This window comes from Rana temporaria, chromosome 11 (assembly GCF_905171775.1).
Source record: "Rana temporaria chromosome 11, aRanTem1.1, whole genome shotgun sequence".
Classification (NCBI taxonomy): Eukaryota; Metazoa; Chordata; class Amphibia; order Anura; family Ranidae; genus Rana; species Rana temporaria.
In genome coordinates, this window is record NC_053499.1 from 9,861,428 (window position 1) to 9,874,427 (window position 13,000).

Consider the following 13,000-nt stretch of genomic DNA (forward strand, 5'->3'; position numbering starts at 1 on the left):
GCCAGTCTCGGCTCCTTCCGCGGTCACGTCCTGGACGTACAGGACGTGAGCGCGACAGTTGCCGAGCCTGCCCGAGTGTACTGCGCTCGGTATATGCTGGCGCAGTATTCAAAACTCGGCGCGGGAATCGAGCAGGGGAGGACGTGAGGATGCCGCAGAAGGACGCCGGACCCGCCGAAGAGGACACCGGTCCCGCCGCAGAAGGACACCCGAAGCCGCAGAAGGACACACAAAGCCGCAGAAGGACGCCGGACCCGCCGAAGAGGACACCCGAAGCCGCAGAAGGACGCCGGACCCACCGAAGAGGACACCCGAAGCCGCAGAAGGATGCCGGACCCGCCGAAGAGGACACCCGAAGCCGCAGAAGGACGCCGGACACGCCGAAGAGGACACCCGAAGCCGCAGAAGGACGCCGGACCCGCCGAAGAGGACACCCGAAGCCGCAGAAGGATGCCGGACCCGCCGAAGAGGACACCCGAAGCCGCAGAAGGACGCCGGAGACGCCGAAGAGGACACCCGAAGCCGCAGAAGGACGCCGGACCCGACGAGACCGCCGATGGACGCCGCGCAAGACACCAAAACTGTAAGTACAAAAATAACTTTTTTCCCACAGGATTGGGGGTCACTTTAGGGGTGCGCGGTATACGCGGGAGCGTGTTATACCGCGATAAATACGGTACTTTTTTTCTGTTGCCAGATCTCCTCAGTGTGATGTCCAGCATCATTTTAACCCACTTCCTCTGAGCCCAGGTGATCCTATCACAGATTGGGGGTTGGTCCAGGACAGAGAAAGGAGTGTACTCATTTCTGCTGTCAGACGTCCTCAGTGTGATTTCCAGCATCATTTTAACCCACTTCCTCTGAGCCCAGAGGAGGAGGTGTATTGAAGTAGAACTAAAGGCAACATTTTGGAGGGATTTCCTCTCACTTCCTGTTTTGAGTATGGGACAGGAAATGAAGGAAAATCTCCTCAATGGGACACAGATGGCAAAAAAACAACAACAACCTGACAGGGGTTATAACCCTCCCCCACTCTATCCGAAATGAAGAAAAAAAAATAAAATGTTTTTCCTTCCGTGAACTTTGTCCCACTTTCCGTGGCGATGGCCTTAGTTGGCTGTATGGAAGAAGACATGGAATTTCATTCTCTGTACCGATTCCAAAAGAACACGAGAAGAGTGTGGAAGTGTCCGGAGATTAGAGAAGACGGAATGTTAAGTATCAGAATTCCAGGAGCACAGAATGCAAAAAAATAATAAATAAAAGGGATCATTAAACCCGCAGAGGAGCTAAAAATAGAGAAGATCCCCGGGATCAGGGCCGGGATTTGTTCCGATGAAAGATCCGGAAAGTTACCCAGAGCTGTCTGGATGTGAGATGTGTGCGCTCTTATATCGCCCACTTATACTGTGGTGCCGTACCACCATAGATTGTCAGCTCTTCTGCCTTCTGTATCCTCTCTTATATACCACCATAGATTGTCAGCTCTTCTGCCTTCAGTATCCTTCCGTATATGTGATCATAGATTGCAAGCTCTTCTGCCTTCTATATCCTCCCTTATGTACCACCATAGATTGTAAGCTCTTCTGCCTTCAGTATCCTCCCTTATATGTGACCATAGATTGTCAGCTCTTCTGCCTTCTGTATTTTTCCTTATATACCACCATAGATTGTCAGCTCTTCTGTATTTTTCCTTATAAACCATCATAGACTGTAAGCTCTTCTGTCTTGTGTCCTCTCTTATAAACCATCATAGGGCCAGATTCACAAAGAACTGCGGCGGCGTAACGTATCGTAGATACGTTACACCGCCGCAAGTTTTCATCGCAAGTGCCTGATTCACCAAGCACTTGCGTGAACTTACGCCGGCGGCCTCCGGCGTAAGCCCACGTAATTCAAAGGGGCGTGTGCCATTTAAATTAGGCGCGCTCCCGCGCCGGACCTGCTGCGCATGCTCTGTTTTGAAATTCCCGCCGTGCTTTGCGTGAAGTGACGTAATTTTTTCGAACGGCGACGTGCGTAGCGTACTTTCTTATTCCCGGACGTCTTACGCAAGAAGAATTTTTTTTTTTAATTTCGACGCGGGAACGACGGCCATACTTTATACAGCACATACGTGTGCTGTGTAAAGTTAGGGCAGGTCAAACGACGACTAAAATTGCGACGAGAAACTAGACTAGTGACGACGTAGCGAACGCGAAAAACCGTTGTGGATCGCCGTAAATACTCATTTGCATACCCGACGCTGGTTTACGACGCGAACTCCACCCAGCAGCGGCCGCGGTATTGCATCCTAAGATCCGACAGTGTAAAACAATTACACCTGTCGGATCTCAGGGATATCTATGCGTAACTGATTCCATGAATCCGTCGCATAGATACTCTGAGAGATACGACGGCGTATCTCCGCTGTGAATCTGGCCCTCAGATTGTAAGCTCTTCTGCCTTCATAAATACATAAAAGCTCTGACAGAAAGAAAAATGTGTGTGTGTGTGTGTGTGTGTGTGTGTGTGTATATGTATGTGTGTGTATATATATATATATATATATATATATATTTATATGTATATGTATGTATGTGTATATATATATATATATATATATATAATTGTATATGCTTTATACTATATTACACATTTCATTTTTTTTTTTTATATTTAAAATGAAATTCACGAGTACATAAAAGCCCTGCCAGAAAAAAAGAGAAAGAAGATATATATAATATCATTATAATTATTATTTTATGGGCTTTTCTATGCGGCATTATATACAGGAATACATTTTTCAGACATGAACTAGTAAAACCTCGATTGCACTTTGCACAATTTTTTTTTTTTTTTTTAAAGAGCCTGAAAGAGTTGCAATTATTTCAAGCATTTATAAGTAGGTAGCGGATTATTAAATTTTTTTCCCTTTCATCTCAGGATTATAAATATTAGTTTGACTCATAATAACTTTGTGGGGCCTGTCTGAGCAAGCCTTTCACAGGAAATCATTTCATCATTTCAATTAGTGATTGATCGGCTGAACACCAGCAAAATGCGCTATGACAGATGTGACGGGGGTTGTTTATTAATCACATTGTAGGAATTAATTTGTAAGCACAAAGGGAGGCCGTGCACAACGGCCAGCGGGGGATAAATGGGGGCGAAACGCGTCAGTGTGTCTGCATCTTGTCTTGATTTTAACACACAGTCTTAAAGGGAACCTTAAAGTGGAACTTTAGTCATTTTTTTCATCTTTCCATCTATGAAATTTTCTGCCCTTGTTGTTGTTTTAACTTTGGATAGTAAATCTTCTGCCATTAAATCCCTTATACAGCCCACTTCCTGTTTCCTTATACAGCCCACTTCCTGTTTGCTTATACAGCCCTCTTCCTGTTTCCTTATACAGCCCACTCCCTGTTTCCTTATACAGCCCACTCCCTGTTTCCTTATACAGCCCACTCCCTGTTTCCTTATACAGCCCACTTCCTGTTTTCTTATTCAGCCCACTTCCTGTTTCCTTATACAGCCCACTTAGAGTTGCCACCTCATCCCTTTAAACCCGAACACATATGAATTACACAGGTTCTGAGGCTAATTTAATGCAGATAAGGCAACAAGTGAGTTTAATTACCACATTAATCAGCCACAGAACATGTGTAATTAATATGTGTTTGGTTTTAAAGGGATGAGGTAGCAACCCTGTGCCCACTTCCTGTTTCCTTATACAGCCCACTTCCTGTTTCCTTATACAGCCCACTTCCTGTTTCCTTATACAGCCCACTTCCTGTTTCCTTATATAGCCCACTTCCTGTTTCCTTATATAGCCCACTTCCTGTTTCCTTATACAGCCCACTTCCTGTTTCCTTATACAGCCCACTTCCTGTTTCCTTATACAGCCCACTTCCTGTTTCCTTATACAGCCCACTTCCTGTTTCCTTATACAGCCCACTTCCTGTTTCCTTATACAGCCCACTTCCTGTTTCTTGTCTGGTCATTAGCCTAGGCTTCTGACATCAGGCACAGCTCTCTCTCTCTCTCTCTCTCTCTCTCTCTCTCTCTCTCTCTCTCTCTCTCTCTCTCTCTCTCTCTCTCTCTCTCTCTCTCTCTCTCTCTCTCTCTCTCTCTCTCTCTCTCTCTCTCTCTCTCTCTCTCTCTCTCTCTCTCTCTCTCTCTCTCTCTCTCTCTCTCTCTCTCTCTCTCTCTCTCCCCTTTCTGAGATGGGAATGAGGGACACCTATCAGCAAAAGTATGCAGGCATAGGACACACCCCTTGCCACGCCCCCTTAAAGGAGAATTGTACAAAAAAAAATTTGATTGGTTAAACCCACAAGTACTTTTTTTTTACCACTACTATTTCTTTATATTGGCTTTTGGAATTTAAAAATGCAGCAATTTAGAAATCAGATGAAAGGTTTAGCACTGGGAAACACTTTTTGATAGATAAAAAGTGCATTTTATATACATCTATATGGATCAGACCAAAATGAGGGACAAATGAGGAGAATGAGGGACATTGCTCCAAATCAGGGACAGTCCCTCGAAATGAGGGACAGTTGGGAGGTATGCTCTCGTAAGAGTTTACCAGGAAGGGAGGGGGGTGAGTCATAAGAGGGCCAATGAGAGCGGCAGAGCTGGAGGTGTGTCTCTGCGTGTCCGTCTAAATCCAAGAAGTAAACAGGCAGCAGCTTCAGCTGCCCACCAACCTGTGTCTTAGAATAACAGGGAGGTGAAGCCTCCATTAATCTACATTCTGTTTAGCTAGTTAGTGGGCATGGAGGAGGAGGGAGGAAATGGGCTGTCATTTAGCACTGTGTGTACAATAAAATGAATATCATTTACATTTTTTTTTTAAAAACACTTTATGTTATTTTATTATTTGTCCCAATCAAAAGGACACTAAAATATGTTTTTAATATTTATTTTTAATATTTAGAAGATTATAGAAAAATAAAACAATGTTGCCTGTTGTGGTTACATGCTGTATGATTTTTTTTTTATAATACAATAAAATAATATCATTGACATTTTCCACTTTATATTATTTTTTTATTTGTCCCATACAAGATGACACTAAAACATGTTTTTTTCTGGTAAAAAAAATACAAAAACTAATTATTTGCAAATTAAATTAATGTTTTTTTTCTTTCCAATTTTGAGCATTTCCTTGTTAAAACAAATTTAGATAAATAAAAAAATTAGGAATAAAAAAAGCAGAAATGTAAAAGCTAAGGGAAGAAGGGGAAGAAGGAGTTCATTAAGGTAAAAAAAATACAAAAACAAATTATTTGCAAATTAAATAAAATTTATTAAACAAATTAAAATAAATAAAAAAATTGGGAATTAAAAAAGCAGAAATGTAAAAGCTAAAGGAAGAAGATGAAGAAGGAGTTCATTAAGGTAAAATATTTTTTATTTTAGAGAGAGATTGGAAAGTAGTTTTAATGAAAATAAAAATAATATTTTTTTAACAAACACTGGTTGAAACAGAAATACAATTTTTTCATTTTTTTTTTACTTTTCTATAGATTTCATAAAAAATAAAATAATATTTAGAAAAATAAAACAATGTTGCCTGCTGTTTCCTGAAAAATGCTTTGGTTCCGAAGGCGTATACAGGTGCGAGAACTAAAGTGTTTTTTTTTTTTTTTATAATACAATAAAATAATATCATTGACATTTTCTTTAAAACCACTTTATAATATTTTATTATTTGTCCCATACAAGATGACACTAACAAAAAAAATGTTTCTGGTATAAAAATACATAAACAAATTATTTGCAAATTAAATTAATGTTTTTTTTTTCTTTCCAATTTTGAGCATTTCTTTGTTAAAACAAATTCAAATAAATAAAAAATTTAGGAATAAAAAAAAAAGCAGAAATGTAAAAGCTAAGAAATGTAAAAGCTAAGGGAAGAAGGAGAAGAAGGAGTTCATTAAGGTAAAAAAAAGGTAAAAAAAAAATACAAAAAAACAAATTATTTGCAAATTAAATTAATGTTTTTTTTTCTTTCCATTTCCTTGTTAAAACGAAAAAAAAAAAAAAAAAAAAAAATTAGGAATAAAATTTGTGTCAGACCATATAACCATTGTTTTTTTCTCTCCCCCCTGCAGGTGAAATGTGAGGGCCCCAAGCTGGTGCCATTCTTCAAGGCCACCTGCGTGTATTTTGTGCTGTGGTTGCCAACGTCCAGCCCGTCCTGGTTCAGCGCCCTGATCAAGTGTCTTCCCATCTTCTGCCTCTGGGTCTTCCTTTTGGCCCACGGGGTCAATTTCCTCGTCAGCCACCGGAGCGCCAAGATGATCCTGGCCGGGTTAATCTTCTCGGCCGTCGGCGATGCCTTCCTGATCTGGCAGGAACAGGGATACTTTGTCCATGGTAAGTGGAGCGCGGCGAGCAGCTATTGTGAGGCGGCCTTCTGAATGCGGCGTCCAACCTTCACCCGCCGTAAACGAATCCGCGGGATTATTTTTCACTCCGCAAGCAGACACAGCGATGACCTCCTGCCTGACGGCACAACAATAGCGGAGGGATTATTTAAAACCTTTTACTGCCTCTCACAAACCCGCTCTGCGTTCTTTATTCGCCAAATTTTATGTGATGCTAAAAACGAGCGCAAAAGCGGGAAAAGACGCGACGGACCTACACATGGGATAGCAGGTCCTTCAGTTTTTTTTTTTTTTCATAGTGCAGCTGTTTAACCACTTAAGACCCGGACCGAAATGCAGGTAAAGGACCTGGCCCCTTTTTGCGATTCGGCACTGCGTCGCTTTAACTGACAATTGCGTGGTCGTGCGACGTGGCTCCCAAACAGAATTGGCGTCCTTTTTTCCCCCCACAGATAGAGCTTTCTTTTGGTGGTATTTGATCACCTCTGCAGTTTTTATTTTTTGCGCTATAAACAAAAATAGAGCAAAAATGTTTAAAAAAATGCAATATTTTTTTACTTTTTGCTATAATAAATATCCCCCAAAAATATATATAAACAAATTTTTTTTCCCTCAGTTTAGGCCGATACGTATTCTTCTACCTATTTTTGGTAAAAAAATCTCAATAAGCGTTTATCGGTTGGTTTGCGCGAAATTATAGCGTTTACAAAATAGGGGACAGTTTTATTGCATTTTTATAAAAAAAATTTTTTTTACTACTAATGGCGGCGATCATCGATTTTTTTTTTCGTGACTGCAACATTATGGCAGACACTTCGGACAATTTTGACACATTTTTGGGACTATTGTCATTTTCACAGCAAAAAACGCATTTAAATTGCATTGTTTATTGTGAAAATGACAGTTGCAGTTTGGGAGTTAACCACAGGGGGCGCTGTAGGAGTTAGGGTTCACCTAGTGTGTGTTTACAACTGTAGGGGGGTGTGGCTGTAGGACTGACGTCATCGATCGAGTCTCCGTATAAAAGGGATCCATCGATCGATGCAGCGCCACAGTGAAGCACGGGGAAGCCGTGTTTACATACGGCTCTCCCCGTTCTTCAGCGACGGGGAGCGATCGCGACGGGGCGGCTATAAACGAATAGCCGCGCCGTCGTCCCGGATCGCTCCCCGAGGTAAGCCGCACGCAGCGGAGGGGGTCCCGATTGGACCCCCGACCCGCTAGAAGGCAGGGACGTATATATACGCCCATCTGCCTGTACGTGCCATTCTGTGGACGTAAATAGGCGTGCGGCGGGCGTTAAGTGGTTAACTGCATATTTACGCTGGCCGCTAGGGGCGTGTACGCTGATTTAAGTGTAGAAAAATGTAAATCGGCTAGATACGCGAATTCACGAACGTACGCCTGGCCGACGCAGTACAGATACGCCGTTTACGTTAGGCTTTTTCCGGCGAAGTTACCCCTGCTATATGAGGCGTACATGCGGCGTACCAATGTTAAGTATGGGCGTCGTTCCCACGTCAAATTTTGAAATGTTTACGTCGTTTGCGTAACTCGTCCGTGAATGGGGCTGGACGTCATTTGCGTTCACGTCAAAACCAATACGTCCTTGCGGCGTATTAGGAGCAATGCACACTGGGAGATTTCCACGGACGGCGCATGCGCCGTTGGTGAAAAACGTCAATCATGACGGGTCACAAGTTATTAACATAAAACACGCCCCCCTGTTCCAAATTTTAATTAGGCGCGCTTACGCCGGCCTTTTTACGCTACGCCGCCGCAACTTACGGAGCAAGTGCTTTGAGAATACAGCACTTGCCCTTCTAAGTTGCGGAGGCGTAACGTAAATCAGATACGTTAAGCGCGCGCAAAGATACGTGGATCTACGAGAATCTGGCCCTAAGTATATTATTCCCGTTGCCCCTGCTCAGCTATAGGAACCCTGCAGTGCTTGACTCACACATGCCACCTGCTGGCTGAAAATTACAAATACTAAATATTTATTATCAAAATTTCATATATACCGAGTTAAAAAAAAGAAATACAATTTCACTCCTCAATATAATATCCATTTACTTTATTTATCCAGGTATTTCCCTAACCGCAAATATTTTAGATATTGAGTGTATCTAAATAATTGTTACAAAGAATCTTATTAAGTTACATTTTAAGAGAGATACCTCTAGTATAAACAAAAAGGAGCTGAGAAAAGTCCATAAAGAAATATAGAACAAAAAAAGAACAAAAAATAAACAATTTAAAGTGGAGTTCCACCCTGAATTTTTTTTTTTTTAACCAAAAATCCCCCAAAAAATTGAAAAAAAAAAATTGAATTATTCTTTTTTTTTTTTACACTTACCAGAAATAGCGGTTGCTATGCGGAAGTCCATAATCTGCCTCTTCATCGTCCGCGGTGGGACTTCTTCCTCCGTCTTCTGTCGCGGTGTCTTCTGGTGAATGGGGCGCGCTGCCTTCTGGGAACTGTGTGTATCCCAGAAAGCAGCCGACCCATTCACAAAGAGCCGCGCAGCTCACGTATGCGCAGTAGGAAACGTGCAGTGAAGCCGCACGGCAAGCTGCCGGGAGCTGCTAGGATCGAGGGATCGGCCTCGGGGGGGGGGGGGGCTGGCATCGCGGGCGAGTAGGACAGGTAAGTGTCCTTATTAAAGTGTTTGTAGCTGCTGACTAAAAAAAAAAAATTGCGGGTGGAACCCCCCTTTAAAGTGCCCCCGTCCTCCCATGCTTGCATGCAAAGGCGAATGCGTGTGTCAGTTGTGCACGCACGCAAACAGCGATCGTCCCATGCATGTGAGGCATCATCACGAACGTCAGATCATGGGCAGTAATTCTAGCAAATCTGCAAATCTAAAACGCTAACCTGTAAAGGCTTTTAAAGCGTCGCCTAGCGCAGCACAAAACCACCACTGGCTGGGGTAGCGGGGGGGGGGATAAGTTAAGCAAAACTGCTTTTTAATGGTAGGAAAGTCTACCGCCCCACTGCAAGGCTAGCTTTGAATAAATCTAGACTTGCAGTTGTATAAATTGAGCGCTTGTCTTCCCGGGCTCGCTGCTTCTCTGCACAGCGACGGAGGATTTGCATTGCACATGAGCCCCTTATTCTGTAACCCACAAAGACTTCATTCACCTCCTCGCGTCTTTCCCACGTTTTTATTTTTTTTATTGGAGATGCCGAGAGCCGGCAACTGTAGCTTGCAGCTGAAATCATTGGCAGCCTCCAGTGCTCTGTGAATTCTACATAGAGAACGATTGTAACCCCTCCGGTCACATTGTATACGTCCCGGGATTCCACACTTCATTGGCTCTGTGGCTTCTGACAATGAGGCCAACACAATACTCGGGTAAAAGGAAAGTGAACCGGCCGCGGCATACAATGGGGCCAGTCTGCCGGGCTCGGGAATTGATCTGTTAGAGAAATACCGATTATTTCTCACTAGAAGCTTCTGAATTAAAGAGTCAGTTCATGTAAAGTCCAACTCCAGGCTAAGGGGTCATTCAATGGAGGGGCTGCACATCAAGGTGTGCAGAACATGTTGTTTCTTTTTTTTTTTTCAAGCTTTATTTAACCAGAGCAAACTTCATGACACCTGTGATGTTTAGCTGTCTGTAAGGGTGGCATTCTGACCACCAATGTAAGGGACATCCTTCCCACTGATCACCAATGTAAGGAACATTCTTCCCACTGATCACCAATGTAAGGGACATTCTTCTCACTGATCACCAATGTAAGGGACATCCTTCCCACTGATCACCAATGTAAGGGACATTCTTCTCACTGATCACCAATGTAAGGAACATTCTTCCCACTGATCACCAATGTAAGGGACATCCTTCCCACTGATCACCAATGTAAGGGACATTCTTCTCACTGATCACCAATGTAAGGAACATTCTTCCCACTGATCACCAATGTAAGGAACATTCTTCCCACTGATCACCAATGTAAGGGACATTCTTCCCACTGATCACCAATGTAAGGGACATTCTTCCCACTGATCACCAATGTAAGGGACATTCTTCCCACTGATCACCAATGTAAGGAACATTCTTCCCACTGATCACCAATGTAAGGAACATTCTTCCCACTGATCACCAATGTAAGGAACATTCTTCCCACTGATCACCAATGTAAGGAACATTCTTCCCACTGATCACCAATGTAAGGGACATTCTTCCCACTGATCACCAATGTAAGGAACATTCTTCCCACTGATCACCAATGTAAGGAACATTCTTCCCACTGATAACCAATGTAAGGGACATTCTTCCCACTGATCACCAATGTAAGGGAAATTCTTCTCACTGATCACCAATGTAAGGAACATTCTTCCCACTGACCACCAATGTAAGGGACATTCTTCCCACTGACCACCAGCCTTCTTTGACAATAAGGGGGGAACACATATAAAGGAAGAGGCGGGTATAGTGGTGACATCATTGCACAACTATGGCCATGGCAAGAGTTGTAGACATAGAACAAGCAATCTATAGGTTTTGTCTTTCCCAACTCCTGTGAATGCCTATCCATAATACTCTTAGGCTGGGTTCACACTATAGAACGTAGCGGCTCACAGCAGGAGTCCGGTGCGTCTCCATTCACCGTTTCAGGTCTGATTTTCAGTCCAAATTTTCGGCTGAATCTGAAACGGACCAAAAGACACACAGCAAATTTGCACCGGAGCCGTTGTGGAGATGTGTGAACCGGCTCCGTAGAGACAGGCCACCTGAGACTGGGAGAACCTAATGTGGCGATCTCAACATGGGAGTCCCTCGGAGACATCAGAAACCTCTGGAGGATTTTTTATTCATTGTCTACTAAAAAAATATATTATATAGATAACCGTCTTTTGTGTAGAGTTTCTAAGACATTTATGTCGATTTGTACACTTACCTTTGTTGTTTTCCACAGGCTTGCTGATGTTCGCCATCGCCCACATCCTTTATTCCTCCGCCTTCGGAATGAAGCCGCTGGACCTGCGTGCCGGAGCCGTGGTAGCCCTAATATCCAGCTTCTTATATTCCCTGTTGTGCATCTATCTCACTGGCCCCTTTGTATACTTGGTGGCGGCCTACACGGCCCTAATAGCCTTCATGGGCTGGCGAGCCATCGCCGGGGTCCAACTTTGCAATGACCTCTGGACATGGACCAAGCTCTCGGCCTGCATCGGCGCAGTTCTCTTCATCGTGTCCGACCTGACCATCGCCGTCAACAAGTTCTGCTTCCCCGTCCCTTGCTCTCGAGCCATCATCATGGCCACGTATTACGCCGCACAGATGCTGATCTCTCTGTCCGCAGTTGAGTGCAGGGACGAAGAGGATTATCAAAAGAAAAAGTAAGAAAAAAGTACAGAACTATTATGGAAACATGGGGACCTTTTCCCTCTCGCAAAAGGGATCTTGTCGTCTCCAGTGCATCGTGATTTCGCTTCTTTGAAGCTTCGCTGGCACCCTTTAAACTTTGGTTTCGTCGGCGACGCAGCGCCATGGCCGCTAAAAGAACAGGGTGGCCTGCTCTTTGCATCGCTTCAGGCTGGGTCAATGTGAAGCTTTTCTGAACTATGTTTTGTACATCATGCACAACCTTTAAAATTGTCATGTCTGTTTCAGAGGGCTTGCTACAGCAACCTAAGCACCCTACGGGCCCCACGTGAAGATCCCGCGGGGTCAAGATACCATGAAACCAAGCTTTCACCCATCTATCTTTTTTTTTATACAAGAAGCTCTTGGCTCGCAAGATAATGGCATGCGCTGGCGCTCCCAAAAAATATTTTAATGGTAGACCGCTGGTCCCCTTGCATCCCTGGTTTTGTAGAAATGGAGTAGAGTTGGTAGGACCTCATATAAAACTCAAGAAAGAGTTAAAGGGGACCTACGAGGAAGGAAATAATGGAGCTGAAACTTCATCCTGGCTTTGCCACCTACTAACTTGGAACAAGCAATCAGTCAGAAAAGTCAAAAAATTCTGAATTCCCATCTGCCAAACATATTCAGGTCAATGACTCACTTGGAAGTGAACTAACAGGGAGGTTGACTGCCTCAGGGGCCCCCGGCCCACCTTTAAATCAAGTGAGCAGTGGCAGATTCCATCCCTCTGTCCTCAAAGGTTTCCCTTTATTTTGAGCATCTGGTAGTTGCATAATATCAGGTTTTTTATGCATAATTCTTTTTTTCTTTGTTGTGAACTACGGAAACACTGAAGGTCTCAAATTGCAAATCACGCACCTGGTAGTGTTGATAGGGGAGGGGATACCGCAGAGTGGAATTGCGCTGACTACAATGGTGTCTGGAATCCAAGGTGAAGTTGCCTGACTTCCTTCCACAGGCCTAGAACCTTTGTGGATTAATGTATCATCTAAATGGGCATCTAAAAACGAGGGAAAGTAAAAAGTAATTTACTTTATTGGGGTTTCCATTCTCCCTGAGCACTCCGTTTAAGAGGTCTACACATAAGCGAAGATGGCCATTTAAAATAGATGATTTGAATCATTTTGGGTGTATGTCCCTGGGTGTGTTTTGAGTAATCCCCAGTGGGTCAAATCACCTGCTGAGTTTTAATATCTCTAATGCCCCGTACACACGATCGATTTTCCCGTCGGAAAATAAGA

At 43.5% G+C, this 13,000-nt stretch overlaps 1 protein-coding gene across 1 annotated transcript in view; it reads left to right on the plus strand.

The window, feature by feature from the left end:
* TMEM86A (transmembrane protein 86A) overlaps window positions 1-12,795 on the plus strand; it is a 30,891-nt gene extending 18,096 nt beyond the window's left edge. Inside the window, exons 2-3 of the mRNA XM_040328007.1 lie at window positions 6,102-6,366; window positions 11,305-12,795. Coding sequence (XP_040183941.1) covers window positions 6,102-6,366; window positions 11,305-11,732 — 693 coding nt within the window. The 3' untranslated portion in view covers window positions 11,733-12,795. The remainder of the gene's footprint in view (window positions 1-6,101; window positions 6,367-11,304) is intronic.
* Window positions 12,796-13,000: the final 205 nt, after the last annotated feature.